Source organism: Nestor notabilis, unplaced genomic scaffold (genome assembly GCF_000696875.1).
Source record: "Nestor notabilis isolate BGI_N333 unplaced genomic scaffold, ASM69687v1 scaffold12567, whole genome shotgun sequence".
Taxonomy (NCBI): Eukaryota; Metazoa; Chordata; class Aves; order Psittaciformes; family Psittacidae; genus Nestor; species Nestor notabilis.
In genome coordinates, this window is record NW_009937866.1 from 54,785 (window position 1) to 78,163 (window position 23,379).

The 23,379-nt window shown below is 37.2% G+C and overlaps 1 protein-coding gene across 1 annotated transcript in view; it reads left to right on the forward strand.

The window, feature by feature from the left end:
- The first annotated feature begins 3,864 nt into the window (after nucleotides 1-3,864).
- Nucleotides 3,865-23,379, forward strand: part of LOC104409236 (xin actin-binding repeat-containing protein 2-like) — a 47,827-nt gene continuing 28,312 nt past the window's right edge. The window contains 3 exon segments of the mRNA XM_010019055.1: nucleotides 3,865-3,953; nucleotides 5,306-5,363; nucleotides 10,431-10,727. Of these exon segments, the coding sequence (XP_010017357.1) occupies nucleotides 3,865-3,953; nucleotides 5,306-5,363; nucleotides 10,431-10,727 (444 nt within the window).

Here is a 23,379-nt window from a genome sequence, read left to right on the forward strand (position 1 = left end):
TTCATTGAAAATAAGATATGCCTTACTCCAGTGCTCCTACTATTTTGCAAAGGAACAAAAGCAAAAAAAAATCCCCACCCTACCTCATACTTAAAAAAAATAAAATTTCCACATAGTATTCCCAGTAGGAAATTCCTGCACTTAAGAAAGGACAAAGGAAGACCCCAATCACTGCTATGGACACTCTCAAGCCTTCTCATTCTCACCTTAAATCCCTAGTGGAGAGACAAAAAGATTAATTAGGTGTAAAAGAGAGGAAAACGTAATAATCTTGTATATCTTATTTCAGAAGATACCATTCTGAAGTGTTCCATACCAAGATTTTGCCTTCTCATCATAAGTTAGAAGATATTTCCCTATATTAACTGTAGCGGCAGCAAAAGCGGATCAGATTATGTACCTTTTACATCAGTCAACACTAAGATAAAAATATCTCACTCCTAATACAAGCATGGTTAACAATGGATGTGCCTTCTGTGTATTGTTAATTTTTTGCTTAATGTGAGCTTTAGGTACCTTTTGCCATGTGTACTCACTATACTAATCAGGTTATACAGCTTTTTCCTGTGCATTAAGTATCTCAAAGTACTGCTTCAGCCTTTCAGCACATGCCTTCTTCCTTGACTTTGTCTTTGAGGTCTGTCTTGATACTAATACTTCATTCAGTTAGTTTTTCTACTGCTCAGATTTTATCCTAAGCACCGTGGACTAGCCTGACTTAATCTTTGTACTCAGCTTTTGTGAGTTGTGTAGGTCAGCTCAGGGCCTATTCATACACCTGGTCTGATCTCTGCTTCCCTCAACAAAGTGGTACCATTCTCACTTCTGGTTCATACATGGTATCAAGTTTGAAAACACCCAATCATTTTCAATTTGTTTAATACTGTCAAAACAGACATTCAAGGCTACATATCCCAACTGCCTTTTCTGATTTCCAGCATGCAGGACTATATAACACATCAAAGCTCCCACATGTTGTTGCCCTTTCAAATGCTTTTTCCTGCCTTTATGCACATAGGCCACAAAATGTTAAATAATAACATTTACAGTAGTACGAGAAAAGAACAACCCTTTGTACCACATCAGAGCAAAAGAAAGGAAGGTAAATTTAATATTTTCTAGAAAGCAAGTACTGAACTACAGAGAGAACAAATGCAAGATGCCTATACTTCTAGGAGATATTCCTATGTCCATAATAATAAAGCGATGTATTAATAAATATTCATATATTCACAATAGTCACAACCGCTCCAGTGAAACCTTTCTTTTCCTATACAAAGATATGTGGGAAACACTACCTACTAGGAGAACAGAACAATTTGAACAATATAATTTAATAGTACTGTCTTTCATGTGGAAAACTTGACCAGAAGTCCTTGTTACAGTCTTGGAAAGATGGTAGACATAACTGAAATATTCTTGTTTCATGATCCCTCTGTAAGAAACTCCTTGTTGGCTAAGACACTGCAGTAAAATGCAGTAAAATGCAAAAATCCATAATGCTGAAAAGAATGGCATTTCACCTGTCATTCTTGAGAGACGTAAAGATCAAGATTAAGGCATCCTAAATACTTATCTCTATAATGGAGGGTGAGTGATTAAGCTCAGTGATCTTTGCTATCTTGAGTTAGAGGGGTGACCATTCACTGTTATCAATCAGATGTGTCTTTAATGGATGTCACCATCCCTTGAAACCACATAAGGGTTATTTTCGGTTAATTATAACAATGGAATGATTATTAACATACTCATAACACATTCTTACCAACAAGCTAGCCAGCTGCAATTTTTCCATTTGAAAATAACTGACCAATTAAAAAGTTATCCAATTTGAGTGAATAACGCCGTGATCCTGGGAATTTTACCAAGACATTTAACACATGTTACTGAGGCTCTCTCTGTTCACATGTTCACAAAACGATACTGGTTTCTGTGCTGATTCATATATTCCTGCCAATATGGAGCCATAACAGTTATACGTGGCTGCAATTCAGAGCTCCCAGAACACTGGCTAAAGACAAAAGGTTTATAAAATCTTTAGTTCCATCTCACTGGCTCTGCTCTGTGTAGAAAAAAGCAGAATCCTATTCCGAAATACATCATCTAAATCAGTAATAATTACTTAAACTCAATCAACAGGTCTTCGGTTAAAACTTAACATTAAAACCTTTGTTTCTGCACCCTCCCCTTGCAATGTATTCCCAAGGACATTTATTAGCTGTCAGCTGTATACAAACACAAAACAGATGGTACCCTAATGTAGACAGGTAATGTGCATCTCTGGATCACCTTTAAACAGATCCATGAGCACTAAGCTGCTTTATCAACTCTACTCATGTCATTATAGTTACAAACTTCTGACTTCTTTTTCTGATTCTCTCTCGATAGGAGCAAAGAGGTCTACATAGGATTTCTCTCCAAATTTCCCATTTACAAAGAATAGTTTAACTTCCACAGGACTGTAGTGTACATCAAATAGCCTTACAATGACTGAGCTTTAAGTAAGAGTTACAAGCACTAATGATAAGCAGAGAGTGATCAAGTAAATTCTCATTTTAAAACGCAGATTAAAAAAAATATTTAGAAAAGAGAAACAGATTTTTGAAAGCAAAAGCTAAATGCAATATTCCTCTAGTTACGGCATTTAGACTGGTCAGTTATAAGAGACACTTTACAAGTATGTATGAGCATTATACTAGTTCACAAGGACAGAACTGGGGGAGTTGGTGAGAATTATGGAGGTGTAGAAATGAGATGGATGAGCCTCAGGATGGATTTCATGCTCAGCAATATTCACTATGAGCATTCTGAACCTTCGGTTTAAAACACATCGTGAAACAAAATGCCTAATTCTCTACTGCCTTGTAGTCATTTAGCCATGATAAAACTTGAGAAGGGGGAAAAAATCTGCATGGTGATTTGGCAATTCCATGTACCAACTGCAAAGAAATACAAATAACTGTCAAGGGCAGAAAAGAGGAGATTCTGTGTGCAGAATCTCCTCTATCTACTTTTCATTAAATTCTAGACAGAAGCATGGGTCATGTATAATCAACTTACAGCACAGTAAGTTATATTAAGTTTTATTCCAGTATAAGATTTGTTACTATTTCAAACAATGCCGGGGGAGGGGGGAAGAGGGGGAAACAGATGACTTTGTTATTTTGTACATTTCATGGCCTGCAGTTTTTAAAGTAAGACTTCATGTAATTTTTATGACATATAAAACATGTGGCCTGTACTTAGGTGAAGAATCCTTTAAATATTCCATTGGACAAGAAGGTTTAGCCTGAAAGTCAGAAAAGTGTCCATTATACTACAGAAAGAAAGAAGGAAGGAAGAAAATAGAAGGAGGAATGGAGAAGAAGGAGAAGGAGAAGGAGAAGGAGAAGGAAAGATCAAGTATCATAAAAAGCAAAAACAAGCCCCTGAAAAAATCCAAAACCTAAGCACAGCATGCCAAAGCTGGTTGAACATTTCTAGCCAGTTGGCTGTAAAATAGAAGCTGAAGTTAGCCAGGCAGTGGAGAGTAAAATGTAAAACAGGTGCTGCCTATGTTTGGGTATTTTTATTATCTACTGAATAGTCCACCCAAAAATGTGTTCCTAAGGACATCAAGTCATTTGGGGAGAGATTATAGAACAGATGCTGTCCCTGCAAGCTTCTGGCTGGTCTCTTTGGAAAAGGAGTTCTGGGAGGCCAGGCTGGTTGTGCTGACTTGCATATGCCCACCTATAGATGTGGTGGTCCAGTAATCCCAGAACTCAGCTGTGTTTGCCCACAGTGGTGATGGGCAGGTCAGAAGGCAGAACCTGCTGACTGCAGTCTTTACCCGCCAACATGTAATCATGACAGATGCGGACTATGGACTCTCACAAAGATAATGAAAAAACATGTAAATTAGAAACAGACACAGCTGTATATGGCGGGAGGGGAGGGGGAGGCGAAAGGAGGTAGGACTACAGGATGTACAGAGGTCCCTGCCAAAATTATTCTGCAGCTCTAAACTGGACCACAAAAAGAGTTTGTAGTCAATCACTCCTGATGTTCATGTATCTGGTATCGGAAGCACTGATGACTGCTTAAAGGGATTTTGAAGCAAGTTATTACTGAATAAAGGACTAAATACTAAAAGTACATTTTCATTTATTTATGGTTGGTAATACAGTGTGTCATAACCATCCAATTTTCCTAGCACTTAAGATTAGCTGAAAGAGGACTGTTTAAGTGGAAGCTATACACCTGTAAGTATTTGTGTCTGACTTCCCACAATCATGTAACAAGGGATGGAAATGCACAACATGCCATTAGTGGAAAGTGATGCTTCTCAGCAGCTGTCATACAATTACCATTTTCTATTAAGAGGCAAAAAGATGTCAGCTTTGCCTTTATAAAATGCTTGGCTCATGCATCTAAGGTTTGAGGTTTTGGGTTTTTTTTTAAACTGAGCAGGAGTATCTTCATCAATTGCCAAGTTGCCTACACTTAAATTTTAACATTTAAAATCTCTAATTTTATATGTATTCCTGCTTTGAATTAATTTGCTCTCACCAATAAGCAGTATAGATCAGAATGCTAGCACCCAAGCTATGGTAAATCACCCAATGGGAAAAATAGCTAGAAAGGTCAAAAGCTTCTAGAGATTAATCTAAACAACTTAATTACAGATCTGGGGGGGAGTAGTGGGCTGGAGTGGGGGTGGGGGAAGAAAATGTAACAGCCCTGTAACTTAGCAGACAAAAATAGAATGAAGAGGAACATCTTAGAAAATCCTTCTACCTTGCTTTTCTTGTATGTATTGTATGATTTATAATACGTACTTTTGGTCCACATGGAACACTTGAAAAGCAATTATGTTTATTATTTGGAAAACCAGCTGCACTGGAACATGGTATCATTATGTGGTCTGAATGATATCGAATGTACATAGTACTTTCTCATCCATTTGACTTATGACTTATCAATTATACTTTTCCTTCAAACCTTTCCTAAGTACTTCAGAAGCAACTATTTTTTACTGGATGGTGCTCTGTTTCCTGCCAAAGAGCACTGAAACAAAAGCTGTTGCCTCCAGCCTTTGCCACTGCTAAGCAGTGTAAGGTGAGCACACGCAGCACAGCCAGAGGTATGGCGGAAAGCATACTTTACCTCCATGCCTCACTAAATAATACATTGGCAAGGCAAGCACACAAGAGATTTGGTGTCTTGTAACTACTATCAGACGTGTGTCTATCAAGCTTCATGTTTGTTAGTCAAATGAGACCAATGAATTAGAGAACGTTTAAATTTGTCTTCTTTTAAACAGGCACACGATGAGTGCAGCAGAGTCACAACTGGAAAACTTGACCGAGAAGAACACAGCGGTAAGATAAGCTCAGCACAAATATGCAATTTAATGTCTTTTTTTTCTTTTATTAATAGGCTTTCTAGTGTGGGGCCTGATACTCCTCATATAATAAATGAAAGGATAAAAGGAAAGAAAATAACCATGTCTTCCTCAAGTCCCATGAATATGAATAATGCATTCTAGTCCTCTCATTAAATGAGAGAACATGTTGATTTTGCAGGTAAGATATAGGAATTAGTGCTCCAATGTGATTTACCTCAACATACTGCAAGCTTGTTACATTTGCTAGAATAGGGGTCTGCCATAATTTACAGTTGAAACAACATTTCTTAAAGTTTTCTTATTTAGCTATTTATATTTATATCAGGTTAAATGTTGGCATGTTAAATGACAGCCCAAATTAATCTGTTTTCTCAAAATATGACTAGGAATTTGGAAGTGCTTTACATTTTGAAGTAATCAAGAACTACTGTAACTCTTTTCATAAACTTGCCTGAGCTGCTTTTGTTAAGAAGTGTCTGAAATGTAAATGAAGATATGTTACAGATACTTGAGGCTCTGCTTACCTGCAGAAGAAACTGCAAGCTTTTAAAGCAACGGCGTCAGAAGTGTGTGCCTAGCTATCGTGCACAGGTAGAGTCCCTAGGGGAGAAGAGATTATTCAGTAAAGTGGCCAGTCAATATTGCAGTTGGACTAGATGATTGTTGTAGATCCCTTCCAATTCTATTATTGGCTAATTAGAGGAGAACTTAGGCAGCTACCAGTGCTCTCTTTCATCCCCCTGCTTCTCTTCCCAGCATTACGATAAACTAAGGTTTTTGTTCTGCAGCCTCCTGCAGATCCTGGGGGTTGTTCTTCAGTGGTTTGGGAAATGCATTGGGTTAAATAATATACAGTCTTTGGTTGAAACCTATTGGTCATCCTCTCATACTTTATCCCAAGAAGGCCTGTGGATCCTCATACCAGGGATTCCTGACAGTCCATTAATTGGAACCAAACATCAAGGGTGGAATAGAAGGGGAGCTGTCAGAGCCAAGAGCTGGATGAAGTAGTATGAGGGATCATGGAAAGGACTTCTCAAATCCTGTCCTCACAAGAATTTTGTTTTGGGTTTTTGGTTGGGTTTTTTTTTTTTCTGCTGCCTTTTTTTTTTTAGTTGTTGTTGTTGTTGTTGGCTGGTTGTGGTTTTTTGTTGGTTCGTTATTTGTTTATTTGTTTGGGGTTTGGTTTTGGGTTGTCTGTTTGGGTTTTGTTAAACCTAGCCCAATATGCAACAGCAAATGGCAGCTGCTTGACAACAGACTGTTTTCTACTGTCAGGAGAGGACTTACCAGTACAATATGCACAATTATATCATCCCACAGGGATACAGCTAAATGAACATAGCAACACTGTTCACAAATAGTTCTACAAATAAGCTGTGTCAGTTTACTATTTTTACAATTTCTATTTACTTGTTTGCTAGTGAACAAATGAAAGACTTTACATGTAAGAAACATTTAAGATAGCAAGAATGTGATGAAAATGCAGGAAGCCATTTTGGCAAAGGAATACACAGCAGAATTGATACAGTTTTTCTGAACAGCTCTTTTAATTACTTGCATGAGTATATTCACCCACAAATTGAATAAATAGGCTGTGAACAGTAGAGGAGGGCTTATCTCATTTAAAGCACAAGAAGAATACTACCATTTCAATGATCCTACTGCAAAGACAGATTTATCAACAGCTTGAGGTTTAAAAAACCCCTGAAATTTACTGGATATCTGCAATTTTCAAGTCTACAAAATCTACAGGCCTTCCTATAGCTTTTTGATTAGGAAAAGTATACATCAATAAGACTTATTATATGCAACGAAGAATTGCTGTAGGCCTCTTATAAAATCAATGGGAGGGAGATCCAAAAGATCCCGGAGAAGAAACACACAAAAAAAGTAAAGCCTACAGTTTGATTGCTGTGTTTGAATGTTGTACTATTGCTAGTCTCATAAAACACAGACATGCAAGAGATTTATAAGTAGCATTCACAAAGACCTAATTTTGAAGGCTATATAGCGTTTTAGTTCCTTCACAAAAATCCGCCATCGATACCCACCACAATGACTGCTCACTAGCTAACTTAATTTGTTTGGTACTGCAATCTTCCTCTCCCCAACACACCAATTTTGGCCACAGAAGCACATTTGTGTCTCCCAAACCAAGGAAAATGAGAGGGCAATGCTCCCTGCGGAGTTTTAACCTGCCTGAAACCTTTATCCTTGTTCATATAAGAATACATCATTTTTATAGGGTCTTACTTGACTGTTATGAGCAGAGGTCTGGCACAATGGGACTGAAAACATCAGTGTAACAGACAAATTCTGCCTTGTCACAAGACCCATATGTGGGCAGGTTCCTATTCTGCAGCTCTTGGGAAGAGGGTAGTCAGAGACCCACCAGTGTGAATTTGCCTGCGATTTCAGAAAATTGTATAGTGTAGTAAGGTTATTTTCACTATGAGTGCATAAATCAAGACAAATTTGGGGGAGAAGTGAATAGCCCAGAGGACAAATATAGCCAGATAGACAAGAGCTAAAAATAGCACACACAAAAAATAGGGGGGGGGGAAGATACTTGATAAAAGCAACAATATCTGTTCTCCCATTCACCTAATTAAGATAATTTTACAGATGGCCAGTAAAAGTTAAAAACTACACTCAGCAGAGCCAGTATGAAATTATAAGTGACTTAGATCACAGTCCAAGTCTGTGCTTATTTCCTCTATTTTCTTCCTTTATTTTCATAAAGGCTAAGGCTCTGTAAAGCTCAGGAAACAATTAAAATAACTGACAATTTTAAATATTCATCAAATATTTTACTCTAAATAAATTCCCATTAGTATTCAACAGTGATTTAAACTACAATGAGCAGGTAGAGAAGGAAATTAGAAGATCAGAGGCCAGGTTTGGAGATAGCAGTAATAAAATTCAAAACCTCAAATGACCTCTCGGACACACCAAATTCTGATTTGGGGTTTTGGGGTAGTTCGTTGTTTTGTTGGGGGGTTTTTTGAGTTTTTTTTTTTCCTCCCAAGTTTCAGGCACTTTCATTAAAACATATCTTTAAGAAGTGGCTTAAAGTCAGGTTTAGGCCTACATTCAAATTTATTTGTAACACAAATGCAGCTGTTACAATGTTACTGGGAGGGGCAGGGGGAGAGGGGGCGCAGTAAGTAAGGCGAAGAAGCAGTGCAGCAAATCTTCACCTTTATAAACCATTGAATCTCCACAGAATTTCATCTCATACAAGCCAATTCACTCATGTAAATAAAGCAATTCTGTTTGTTTTCTCTGCCACCTAGGAGCCATAGGTCCCACAGTAGACAAGGGTAAAAGAAGCTGCCATTCTCAGTTAAGGCTGTTTTGAGAGCTGTAAGGGAGAAGGAGGTGAACACCAGATTATTTTTGAATGATGGCATAACACCTACCCTGGCAAATACTGAAACCAACAAAAGAACCCACTAGCAATGAAACAAAGCATGGGAGAATGGGGATATTGCATAAGCACACTCACCTGAGTCAGGAAAAGACTGCTTCAAAGTCTGAAGTCAATCCTTAGATGTAGTGCAATTCAGGAGTATTTCTAACATGCAGCTGTGAGGTTGAACATTCTTGTGACTGGCAAATTCAACAGCTGTTCTTCATTTTGAGTTGAAAGTCAGACCCATTTAGGATCTTGGAAGGAATCAGCTAGCTTAGAACAACAGGTATACATGGTAGAAGAAGGAAGGGTGTTACTCTTTTGCTTGCAGGAAGGGGAGAACATGGGAGACAGCTTGCACCAGTCAAGGGCAATTAGCAAGACGTTAGCCATAGTCACAACCTAGAACTGCCAAAAAGCTAAAGAAAAGACAAGTCTTGTGCCAGTTTCTGGCTGGAAAGGTGAGAGGTGTGAGCCAAGAAACTCTTCCCTATTCTGTTCAAGGAAGGAAGACCTGAGTTTCCTCCTCAAAATATTCCTGCAGTGCATCAACTACCCAGTGCTTCTCCTGTGGTCTTTTCCTCCTAAGCAAAGTATTACAGACAACACTAATTCTGGTTAAAAATTATGTCAAAAAATCCCAAGCCCAAGTATCAGTGTTGCAGATTTAAGCTAAATCAAATATAAGCATGTAAGAACAGTTAAATACATAACAAACTCTCTTGCCAAGAAGGGAGAGGCTAATTAATTGATATTTTAGCTGGTAGTTGAGTCTCAGTTCTTGTTAACATTTCTTTCTCTTTCCTGTTTTAAAAGCAAGTTCTTTCTACTCAAATTCTTTTTAAATGAGAGGTGAAAACTTATATTTGAGCATTTGCTACAGGGCAGAGAAACCTCAAAATCAAACCTTTTGGGAGCTGATTTCAGGAAATGGGTAGCAGATTTCAGCAACTGGCGCAAAACGATAGAATATCAATTTTCCTTCACAAGAATACTGTAAGAAAGATGGAATAAGCCTTTGTGAGAACACAGTCAATTGATCAGAAAGATTTGATATCAACCCTTTGTAATTTACCTGCCAGAAGAGCTACAGTACAGTTAGGAGCACTGTACTGCAGGATGTGTTTCCAGACCATCCAAGTATTTTCACAGCTAATGCAGTAGCCCTTTGCTCCACTAACTGCATTAAAATGCTGTGTCTTATTCTACGCTACTGACAGATGTATCAAACCTAAAAGAAACCAGCAGTCACCAGTCACAATACCTTTCAGTGCAACATACACTGTTTGAAATTCTCCTTAATTGTGTACATGCTGCTTTTCCATTCATGAGAGACAGCAATTCTGATGGAAAGCTTAAGAATGAAATAGCTAAACACCACCTTTAATTCACTCTTTAATTAACATATTCCTGCTATATAAACACACTGAACCCTGTCACTGACTCTTACCAAATCTGGTCTTTCTGGATCTCGCTTTCCTTTGGGAAGTGGCTTCTGTTCCAGCCACCAACCTGTGCCTTGGCCTGTCCTTCAACCCACAAGGGCTATCAAGTCACCCAGTGGTGGCCTTTGCTGGCATGGTCGTACCTGTCTCTGACCCCAGGTGCGTGTTGCATTGGCAGGACACGCTGGAGCTGGCAGACTTGCCCCTGCAGAAGGGCTCCGTGGAGCTCCTCAAGCAAAGATGGGAGTCCGCCAATGCTGCGAGAACTGCCCTGACTCTCCAGTGCTCATCAGCCCCACGGTCCCTGGTGCTGGATAAGATGAGCTGCAGCAACATCATGGAGAAAGTGCCAGCAGACAGCAGATGGACAGACATGTTCAAGGAAGAGACCGTAGGTGGCCCTCAGCAGACTGAACACTTCCCCATTACTGTGGAGGAGCTGCGGAGCCACTTTGAGGCCCTGGGTAGCAAGAAGGTAAGTGGCTGGGCTGAGTGGACACCTTGAGGGCATGGAGATGTAGGGTGGTTTCCCCTCACGTCATCCCTCTCCTATGCCCTGCCGGGTCTGGACAGTACCCACCACTGCTCGTGTGGATGTCCTGTCGATAATTTGGATCAGTATGTTAATACTAAGCATTCTATAGCTTTCCTTATTCAATAATGTTATTGGTCTGGATCATTTTAATGGTTGCTGACTACTGCTATCTGCCAACCTTTCAGGGAAGTTGTGCTTGGCCAGTGCTTCTGGAGGGTGGGAAGAGAGAAAAACAAGATATTATGGCCTGAGTGAAAAATTCTCAAATGAAACTATTTACAAACACTCTAAAACTTCCTGAAGTAATCACTTCTTATTTGTTGCACAGCGTTGACTCACTTTCAACTGAGAAACTTCTTGTCACTTCACCCATAACATGACAGGCCTGGACAAATTGCAACCTTTATTTGTCACCAGATTTTTGTCTGAGAAACATCTATGATTTCTTTAAACTATCTGGGTAGAAACTAGGCCTGTTTCGAAGCTTAAAAAATGCTTCATAGAAGTTCAGAATACTGAAACAGTTATTAGTAGTCTTAATTAGGCAACTTCATTTGTTTTTGTGGCTAAAAACTCTTTTACCACGCTTTACCTCTTCTGCATGAAACTAAAATGTCCCTGCAGGTTTTGATTGCTGACGGAATATTTTATACCTTCCCCGTTGTAATTCCTCACTTCTTGTTCAGTTATCAGGTTAAGAAAACCCCCAAACATAAATAAATGAGAAATCCCCTTTGAATAATTTTTCCCCACTTCTCAATCAAAGATATAAGGCTTGATGTCACAGCTGTGTTCCACCAGCTACCAACTGCTGCAGGATAATCCTGCCAGTCCATGTACTCAGACATGTACCCATTTAATTTTAATGCCCAGAGTGATTTAAACATTTTTTGTTTCAATTGGTTTTCTAGTCCAGAACCTATAGTTCAGAATAATGCATGCTGACCGTAATGTAATAGTGGGATTTTGTGTAGAAATTATAAGATATTAGAAAGCTTTTTTATGTGAACAGTAAAATAAAAATTCATGTGATTCATGAAAAATCTTTTCACTGGCTTTAGACACATAACACAAAAGGTAGCAGGCACCAATAAAATAAAGGTTAAAACTTTATGGGATTATTGAGCACTTTAAGGACCATATAAAATAGTTACAGACTGCTCTAAGTGGCATACTCAAACGATTTTTAAGGTGCAGACCTTTTTGGTTGGTCTAACTTAGACATTTTTTAATAATAGCAAAATAAACTTTATTTCCTATGAAGCAGTACTTTTAGCATTACAGACACAATCACTCTTGAAGGAGGAAACTGGTCTTTTTTTAATCTTACTGATACAAAGAGCTCCTTATTCAGTGAAAAGTAGTAATTTTTTGGATTTAAACAGCATTCTTCACTTGACAGGATTGCAGACCTTTATTAAACAATAATTACCAAGAAAGTAAAAGAACTCCTTACTCACAGTCTTAGAACTGTTATACCAATTAAATATTACTTTGGTTTAAATACACTTAAGGCTTCTTTGCAAAATTTGCTACTGTTCTACTGCAAATACTTTGAATTCATGTGCAGCTTAGAATCTGATCATTAGTATTATTATTCCACTGATATACTTCATAAAAATTATTTTGAAGTATATCTTTTTGCCGGGTGTTCCTCCAAGTGAAAAGCTGTAATTTCTGATACCAAAGGGAAGCAGGTTCAGTAAAAAGGGTGGGAGGTGGGGGGAAAATTCAAGGAAGTGTTACTTTCCTCTTCCTTATAATTTGTTTGCCATGAGTGCTGCATATGAAATATATTTCGTCAGTGCTCTAGTTAAAATAATTTTTTACCCTGGCCAGCCAGAAATGAAAAAAGAGATGTACTCTCCAAAGAGCACGCTTTCTTGCTAAGTCACTGAAACTAATGCAGGAATTGTTAATATCTTGCAATGAGCACTGAAAAGCAGATGGTGCTTACAAAATGGGAAGTGACAAGGGATAGAAAAGCCTGAGGAACAGGTCCTTCTTCTCAGAATTCAAGTAGAAAAGTTTGAATTCTGTAACCATGTTCAGGTAGCTGTCTTAGGAAATGAGATCCATGTTGCCTTTGAGGATTTATTTCTCCAGCATTGTAAAATATCTTAAGGTTTCCAAGATAAAACCAATATGAAATGCAGAAAAATTGAAGCTGCATCATAAAAGACTTTCACAATGTTAGCATTCCAACATTTTTTCTTAAACATTTTTTCTTAAAAAGAAAAATCTGGAAGTGAGTCTACAAAAACTGTGGGCATTCATATCAGGGGTTTCTGATGCTGAAGAAGTATAGATGCTCAGGTCACTTACAAATCTTGGCAACACAGACCAAAAGCAGGACTGACAAGATTTCAGAAAAATCTGTGAACTTCATAGGCATAAAAATTCTGTGGAAGGACAGACTATTTCAGTAATCTGAAAAGTTGGAGCCAAACTGATGCTGGTGCTAACGATGGCATCAACATCTATGTCCAAGATCTTATGGCACAAAGAAATATGTAGAAATTACAAATTCCTCCACTAGTAACAGTGAATAAGCATGAAAAGAATAAAATTGTGTGGGATAAATATGATCCACAGCAACCTCAGGCTTTGCATGGACATTTTTCCAGGCTTTACACATGCACACTGTGTCATATTTTAAATTAGTATCCTGAAGGTATTTAACAGTGCATATTAAGCATTCAATGCGCACCTGGTTAATGAGAAAGACCTTAGATGTAAGAGGTGACAGTGTCATTTATTATTATTAATGAATGTTAAGCATTTTAGCAGTTGAATATTACACCATGAGATAAGATACTTGTCATGAAAAACAACAGCCATTTAGTATGTCTTCAGAAGACACACTTTGACTACAATTCTACCAGTGATACAAGAAAATACATGTATCATGATATAATGCAAGGCTATGTCAAGGTTTGAGCAAACTGACTGCTTAAGATTCAAACCTCTTTCAGCCATAGTACACTCTCATGGGCAGGAGGAGTGAAGAATGGGGAATGAGCTGATATATTTTCCTTGCATTTTGTAGTGGTTTCACCCAGAAGCAATCAAGAAGGTTAGAACAAAGTTAGAAATGGCTATATGTAAAACTTAGTCAAAGCTATAGAAATCACAGTGGAATTTTAAAAATTTAAACAGAATGTCTTTCAAGGCTTGGTGCCAGCTAACTATGTTACATTAACCTTATGTATAAACGAGCATGCTCATTAGCCTTATGATCAGAAAAAGACTAACAAACAACTGTTGCAACCCTGTTTAGATGGTCCATCTCTTGACTTCTCAGACTTCTAAGACCATGGCCCATTTTATTACATTATTCCAAAGAAAAAAATAGATTTTATTCTAAAAAGGCAAAATACCACTGATTAAAAATTCTGTAACTTCTCATTCAGTGCTGTTATTTGTATATGTACAAAATCAATAGAAAAAAATTGGGGCAATTAAAGAATGTTAAGCCATGAAGTGACTTCTAAACAGTTAGATCAATTATATAAAGAACCCTCTGCTGGTTCAAAAGTGAAAGACATTACTACAGGTAGCTGCAAATGTATTTAGACTTTTGGTGTATTTTTCTTCCTGGTGGCAGCTAGGAAGAAAGCTATGCTCAATCCTATTTATTTGAATGGAATTAACATTTCATCTTGCAATAAGGCAAGACAAAAAAGAGTAAACAGGGTCAGGGACTAAGTTTAATAATTTTGAAGCTAAATCACTTGAAGTCAAATTACTTTTGCCTGAGTTTATCCAAGTGGAACTTGGATGTATTTCCTTCTTAGGAGTATTAAGAAGTTAATTATTAAGTCTGTTGCTGGAGCCTTTTATGGAAAGCCTAAAGTATCAGGCCTGTCCATATATCTTTCCATTATTTAGAAATAAACTGATGTCTTATTCTGATAAAGTGAAAAGTGTTTTCCCCTTTCCTACAGGAAACACATGTTTCTTAGGAATTAATAGTATATTAAAACATTAAATTACTGTACTGACTTATCATTCCCATGAAACAACTACTTTAGTTTATTAGCACTCAAAGACATTGGAATGTTAAAGCAACTAAGGACTGTTTGCTGCAAAGTGATTACATAAGTTTTTCTCAAAGTGTGTTAAATAAAGCATCCCAACTGAGAAAGTAATTTCATGCTTATTTTTTAGAGAAACCTATTCAGAGAACTCATTAAAACTATTCATTTAAATAATTTGGTATATGTTCATTAAACTGTGTCCTTTGCAGAAAACATATGAACTGCAGCCAGAAAGTAAATGAGGGAAACAGATGTTTAATGTAAAAGGTTAGACTTTCATTAGAATTGTTTAAATAAGCAGCACCTTCTTTCTCTTAACACCCTCAAAAACATCTATATGAATTTAGCAAAGCCATGTAATGCAGAAAAGAACAGAAACACCATGACAATTGTAGGTCAGTTTTGTACCCTTACATCATTTGTATTTTTGTTATGGATGAATGAAAGTAAATAGTGAGGAATGCATGGGGTGGCCAAACGATTACCTTTGCTAAAAAGCTTGCTATTGAAAGGAGTGTTGTATGGTCAACCTTCTGGATTTTGGCTTCATATCTTTCTTAGCTCATTCTTTTTTCTTTTTCTTTTCTTCTTTTTTTTTTTTTTTTTGACACAATGCATACCTCCCCCTTGTTTTCATGAACTTACTTTTAATGGCAAAAGATTCCACAACAAGGAAAAGCAACATTTTCTATGGGACTTGAATTGTAGACTGTGAAGAACAGGTTTTGGTAACAATTTGTATTCTTTTCCCCCTGCCCCTTACCCCTTAAAGGAAAACTTTTCTTTGTGCTTCACTTTCTCAGTAAATATATCAGCTCTTTACAGATACCTTACAAGTCATCTGAAGAAATAATCCTCTTCCCATTTTGGTTATTCTTAGTTGACTCATCTCTGAACTGGACTGGTGGCTTTTCACAGTTTGGAAGATGTATTAAATTTTTGGCTTTCTAAAAACTGGACATGTTGACAGATTTCTTACTGATCTCTACAGTGGTTTACACCAGGAAAAGCGGCTGTTCCAATGGTGGGAATGGAGCTTTCGAAAGCTCCTTTATTCACAAACAGTTCCCCTGAACCACTGCAGTACAGTGTGTGTATATATAATACATACACACATGTACATATATATGTATTTATTTAAAGTTCTTCTGAAAAGTATTGCTGTTCCTTCCTGTTTGATCAGTGAATTCCATCCCAGTGTACCTCCTGCAGTTCCTGAGTTGTTCTGTGTTAGTTACACTGTTATAATTTCATTGTTTATATGCCCAGAAGCAACTATTTTCTTGACAGTGTACCTGCCTTCCTCTAGGTGTCACAGAGAACTGGATTTGAAATCGGCGCAAATGATTGACACTTGTGACGACTCAGCTTTTCAGACCTTCTCCTCCACCATGCCCCTGTTAACTAGTTTCTCTAGTGGCTTATGCTGCTAGTTTCCCTAGTTGCCAAATTATTAAATAACTATGCTTGTGCCGAATATCTGAATATTTTCCGAATAACAAATTATATTATTTTCCCTTTACAGACACTCGAGAATGCTCTTATTCTTCTGGCCTCAATTCAGCTTTACTGATTTTTGTGCTTTATTTGTGGACAATGGAGGAAACTGTAAATCGATCTCACCTTAAAAGGGTAGAATCATCCACTTTTCCTCACAGTCAGGCATGTTAGTGTTTGAGCTGCAGCAACAAGGAATCTTGCTAAAAAAAAAAAAAAAGTATGACAGTTCAGTTGGAAAATTGAAATGTGTGTCACCAGTTCCTTATGAGAAATTAAATTTGGGTTTAGTCTCATTTACATATTAAGTACTGCTGAGTAGGCTGCATTCTTGTAAGGAACAGGATGGGATGGACTATAGTCCTATACCCTCAACCAAACTTTCCAAAGTAAGTCTCCTTTGTGCTGAGATTTAATAGATATGGGTTTTGCCTCTCAATATTTTTGTTGCTTACTGCAACATGAGGATTCATCATGTATCATGCGTTGTGAGTGAGGGTGGCTTATTTTAGGATCGCTTGTCCTCAACCATTTGCAATGATTTCAGGTGTGGGTCTTACTTTTGTCTGATTATTGCCTGAATCTATTCCCTACATTCTTTCTACCCCGTTCTTAAAAAGACTTCTTGCCTGCTTTTTTGGCTGTTGTATTTTTAATTTGAAGAGGCGCTTTTCATTTGTTCTGATGAGTGGTATCTCTTGTGGAGTACAGTTAGCTAATAGAAAAAAATTATTTTGATGGTGTGTCAAATGCTGCTTCCTAGAATGACTGACTCTCCTAGGAAGGCAGTCTCAAAATCTGAAATTTATTTCTGGGACAGGGAAGCATTTAAATAGAAATATTTCAAAAACACAAGGTATGTTTTCTCCACAAGGTAAGTCTGATTTTTTTATGTTGTTGAAGACAATCATAATTCCATAATTACATGGTAACAGATATCCCTAAAAAAGTTGCATATATACACAGCAGTTTAACAAGTATTGTGAAAGTCTAGAAAGCAAGAAAATCGCATAATCAAAGAGACTTTTTAGTAATGTGGGCTTCTGACAGTTTTTTCAGGACTTCACTGCAGATACGATGTTGTTTTGCCTTTAGTTCTTTCAGTAAAGACCAGTGAAGTTAAGGAGAAATATTATTTTATTTTGTGCTTACTGAAGTTCTGCAGCTGAGCCTGTAATGGGGAAATGGAGAAAATGGACGAGAATCTCATTCACTTCAGGAAAACTGAAAGAACTAAAAGCATCAGGTTTGGTTTTTCATTCAAAGTGCTAATATTGTAATATCAGGCTATTTGTAGTAATAGAAGTGTCTTTGTATTTTCTATATGCAACCTTGAAAACAGCACAGATGAAAGAACACTAAGGTGTATGGAAAGAAATACTATGTGTCTCATTTTGCTCCTCCTCCCTGTTTTTGGGGAGGATTTAGGGAGTGTGAGATTTTATTTTACTTTTTTTACTTTTTGAAGTGCACTGTAAGCTGCAATTGTTACAAGAAGAAAGAACCTGACTAACTATTCTATGATTCTATACTTCATACGTTTTAAGCTGTTAATTTTATTCTGAACAGACAGAAGATTTGACACTTTTAATATTTCTTTAGGGACTGATTTTGCAGAAATTATCTTCTTGTAAATTCAGGATTATAGCAGACTCACTAGTCTTTGGCCTAAGTCTCCAGAAGGCAGAGAAAAGCAGAGAAGCTCTGCCTTCTCTATGTGGATTCTCTCTTTAATCTGACCATGTGCCATTAAGCAAGCACACCAAGAGAATAGAGAAACGAAGAAAATGACCCTGGGAGCTTCTGAGGAAAGGTACACACAAACACCACCACACACCCAAAAAATCATGAAAGGGTTCTTTAAAGATATGATTGCTTAGACATTACCCAGAAATTGGGTGCAGAAATAATCTTTAACATTTTAATATCAGTAGAGATCAATAAAGTTAAAACATTATAACCTGGAGAGAAGTTGTATATGACGTCCAATAGGTTTTGTAGTTTGATCTTAAGGGTGAAGAATTGTGCTTTCCAGGTCATCAAAAAAATTACCTCTTCTTTCCAGACATATAAGCCACTAAATACCTTGCTTTACACAAGTCTATTTTTGTTGTATGGTTTCCAACCTATTAGCCAGTGGCATCAAAGCTGGATAACCTCTGTGGGAAACTGACCATAAAGCACTTGGAAAGGCACAGCTCCTTTCCACAGTCAGTGGCCAGAAGATGATGTTTGGTAAAGTATGTTTTATTTATAACATGTTCTTTAGCTTTCCCTCCACATTTAGTTCAATTTAAGTTTGCAATATTTTATAGACAAACTTCTTATCCTAAGCAACAATTTCTCAAGTATTTGTCACTTGTGGCAGAAAGCAGCAAGTCATTAAAACATTTTCACTGTCTTTCTGTCTGCTGGTATTTGGAACAATTTACCAGCCTGAGGTATCTTAACCTATTCTTGAAGCATGAAAGTAATGTGGAAAGATCGGAAGTAAATACGCCCATTACTAGCATGTCTTGGGAAACAGCACTTGGAGGGAAACGTAACATCTGGGTTAAGTTGGTTAGGAAGGAAATAAGCCTGTGACATAAAGTCTGAGAAATCCACAGGTGGTGGTAGTCAGGGGAGAGCAGATCAACAAATTAAATGGGAGTGAAAAAGACATTACTTGCTGTTGCAGGGTACATTGTGTAACATGTCATAGAATCATAGAATAGTTAGGGTTGGAAAGGACCTTAAGATCTTCTAGTTCCAACCCCTCTGCCATTGGAAGGGGCACCACACGCTAAACTATGTCGCCAAGGCCTTGAACACTGCCAGGGTTGGAGCATTCACAACCTTCTTGGGCAACCCATTCCAGTGCCTCACCACCCTCACTGTAAAGAGCTTCTTCCTTTTATCTAAGCTAAACTTCCCCTGTTTAAGTTTAAACCCATTACCTCTTGTCCTACCACCACAGTCCCTAACAAAGAGTCCTTCCCCAACATCCTTGTCAAATGATTCAAGTTAACAATCAAATAAACACCTGCACCAAAGCATAGTCACAATTACTATTTCAATAGCAAATAAAATTTCAACTTATTTTACAAATATGTAAAATAAAATCCCTTATGCATCTACTCCTGTTATCTTTCCTCCAACCTGTATTATGTTTGTGAGGACAAACTGTTACCAATTCCGTTATTCTCTGATAGTATCTAGTAGAAAGAGAAATAGACTCACCATGTGTCCTGAAGTACTTGTGAGGTTAAAGCAAATGGGTCCAAAATAACCATGCTTGAGGGTTTCATGCTACTCTTCTGAATCTCAATGAAAGCAGATGAAATCTTGGGTTTTCAAAGAGAAGTATAGCATAGAATGCTTTCCACCTTTATCTGTCCAAGGCACAGGTGGAGTACCAGTATACTGGTAGATGCCAACGTGGGCCATTAAAGTACAGGAGGTACAAATGATCTGCTAAGTACAGTTTACCACATCAGTTGTCTTCATAGAAGTCCTTCAGGGTCTTCAGAAGATCCTTCAGGGATCCTTTTCACAAATAAGATCTCTCATGTGTGTTTCTGTTTATGCTCCTTTAGCTCAGCGTCTTCTCTTTTTGTCAGCTCTTCTTGTTCTGCTATCTCTTTCAAAAATGTTTGGTAAAGATGGGGTCCTTTTTATGTTTGCTGCCTAGATTTAAAGGAACATGGCATGTTATCTTAAAGCTGAGCAATCTCTAGGTGTTTAGCAAATGGGAAAGAAAAATGAAAACAAAATACCATTGCCATATTTTAACCCTCTTGTTTTTTTCTCTCTTCTGTGTCATGGTGTGATGGTAAGTTTGTTTCAAATGTAAGACTTTGATTAATAAAATTGGAATAGTAGATGGTAGTCAGGATTAGGCAGTTTGTGAACTCTATAGCCAGCTGTGTTCAAGCTATACATTGTCTTTTTCTGAAGCTGTTTATATGAAGTTCTGTCACAGATAATAAATATCATTGCAGGACTATGGGTACAAGAAGGGTCTTGTAATGCCCATTTTGAGAATCTCCCTAGTTATGCCCACTGTCTGAGTCTCCATCAGTCACCATAATTTATAGCTCATCTTGAATTCTCTGTAGCTGTATCTCTTACATAATAGCCTCTTTACACACTCATTGTTAATCTTGCATTGTATGGTATATTTCACTTTCTCTTATTACTAATTTTCAAACATCAGCCCAGTATGTGACCAAAGAAAATACTATTTCTTAAAAATACAGAATGGTGATAATACTTAATTTTACTGTCTTTTATAGATAGTTATATTGGGGGGGGGGGGGGGGGGGGAGGGAACTAATTTAAAAACATGCAATGAATATGGGATAAAAAAGCCTTTGCTTAAGATAATTAGTCAAGGCCATGCACACATTGTATTTAAAAAAAAAAAAAAAAAGGCAAGAAAAAGGCAGTGAGGTGAACACTTCAGAGTTCACCAAACGTTCCCAGCATGTATATCTCTAGTGATGTGCAGAGCAAACGACTTAGAATATTAACTTGATGTGCCCTGTATTATTACTGAGTAAATGAAAAATTATGGGTGCTTGAACACATATTGTTTACTGTAGCTTTGGAAGCAATATCAGAGAGTGCACCATATGTTTAAGTTTTTTTAATTAGTATATGTTTAATGGAAATAAACTCATTTAAGTCTTTAAAATATGTCAGCTAGCTGGAGCTCTTCCTAAGGCAGAGATCGTCTTTAGTTAGGCTAAGCCATTTTGCTCTTGAGTACAATAGAGGGATCTGCCTGAGCTGCATGAAAAACTGAAGGAAAATGCTGCTTCTGTCCTGCTTCTAAAAGTGGCATCAGTGGACTCTGGCATACGCAGTCTTAATGGAAAACTATCAAATCTTAGAAGCCAGGCAATATTTTGGAAGGAAACAAAGTGGAGAGTCAAGGGAGAAGATGATTGTTGTATTTGAGTATGTGCAGCTAAAATAGAGTGCCTACTAAGACCTAGAAATATTAGTAATTTTGAAAATCATTTGCTTCCTGTCTGCTAATGTTTTTGTTTCTGCTTTGTTATTTTTGTTTTCTGTTCCACACCACAACATTCTTCTAATAATTTCCAGCTATTTGAAATAATTACCAAAACCATGAAACTGCAAATGACTGTGGAAAATGACAACAGAAAGAATGTAAATGTCTGCAGCAATACTAGACACAAAATGATCTCATTAGAAAATGCCACTTTCAAAATCATTATTTTGTTTTGCCTAAAGGCAGACATACACTGAGATATGTTAAGACCCTTAAGAGGTCTAAACTGATACACCTCTGAATCTAAGTACATTTCAGCAACGGAGTGTGCAAAGAAAAGCATATGTTGTCAGTGAATTTACAAGAAACAAACCCAAGCCCACCTAGGCTTTTATGAAACCCCAATAAATAACATTTTTCCTGTCCCACACCTGCAATTAACAGTAGCATTCATAAAATAATGGTTCTTAAATTTCCACTGTAAAGGTGAAAAAACAGATACAATGCGCATTTAGAGATGCAATTTTGTAAGAGGAAAAAAGATAATAAAGAACAAAAGCATAAACTTAGAGCTGACATTGGAATTTAGTATACAGCAGCGTTCCTTTTACAATTGCAATGCAAAGAGGGTACTAATTTTATTGTAGAAGCTTTAAATAAAACTTTATTCTGCTAAAACAGAATGGGATTATTTACAGAAGTGTTGGGGGTTTTTAATTCTGTGGTAAAACTTTATTCCAATTACTTTGGAATTATTCTATAAATAGAAAGGACAAGTTATTGTGTTTGACTGAAGTGTTTGGTATACGTATGTAAATTAAAAAGTGAAAAAAAGCAAGAGCAGATTAAAAATAAAAAAGCTACTGTTTAAGTATCCATAAACTATTGCTTTGCTTCAAATCTTAATTTGTGCCTCCTGTGTGGTAAGATAGCACTCTATGCTGCCACAGGTCATGATTTTGGAAAAAGAACTCCAACATTACTTTTGGTTACTAATCACACTGGTTTAGAAACCAGTTTCCATGACACGAACCAAGTCTGAAAACTGTAGCCTGTGAATACTGGTTACAAAGCTATGCTGCCTGTACCCTTTCCAGTCTTTGTTGCAGTTATTTCTAATATATTTTGTATTAAACACAGCTGTCTCAGATCTGGAGTCCTTATTCTGCATGTTTTGTTGGTAATGTATTGCCAGTCACTTATATAGACATCTAGTACCAACTTAGTATAAATTCTTCTTGATTTGTATGTGATTTTATTTCAAATTGCTTTAAAAAGCTGTAGCAAGATCTGCTTCTACCAAGATATTTTTATTTTGGAGTGTTTATAAATTTTATCTTGATTTATTAATCACAGATATTGTAGCTAGCCTACTTTAAATGATGTTACTCAATCAATGTAGTATTACATGCTTGAAAAAAGCTCATTAAAACATGTTTGGTCACTGTGGCCTCAGTTTCCTTATGTGCTTCTAAAACACACCACTATTTTGTCCTCCAAAAATGGCAGGAGAGATGGACCATTGCACAGTATTGGTTTAGGAAGGAAAGTTTCTGGAGTTACTGTGTGTCCTATAGTTGTCTATTTAATCCACTGGCCAGCTGTCGATTTAGCACAGATTCATTATCATACTGTGAAAACTGCTGTAACATTTCAAATCAACATAATACAATGAGCTGATGTAACTGATATTCTTTCCATGGGATGGAATCTGAACAGCTCAATAATTTGATGTATGCCAAATGCTGTTAACAGTTAAAATAATTTCCCTTTTTAGCTCAAAGAATTAGCTTGTTGCTTTTTAAGTAGTAAGACCAGGGACCCTGTATAAATTTTGCTATGGTGATAAATGGCAAATCAGTGGGAGTTTTGCTAATTAAGAGTGAAATCTGTAGGCATTTCAAGGCAGAATTCAGCTCCTTAATGTTTTTTCTTAGTGTACAGCCCCATTCTGATAGGGTGTTGCAGTTTAACCCCATTGAGCAACTAAGGTCCATGCAGGCCCCCTCCCTGCCCTCCTCCCCCCACCCCCCCCCACGGGATGGGGGAGAGA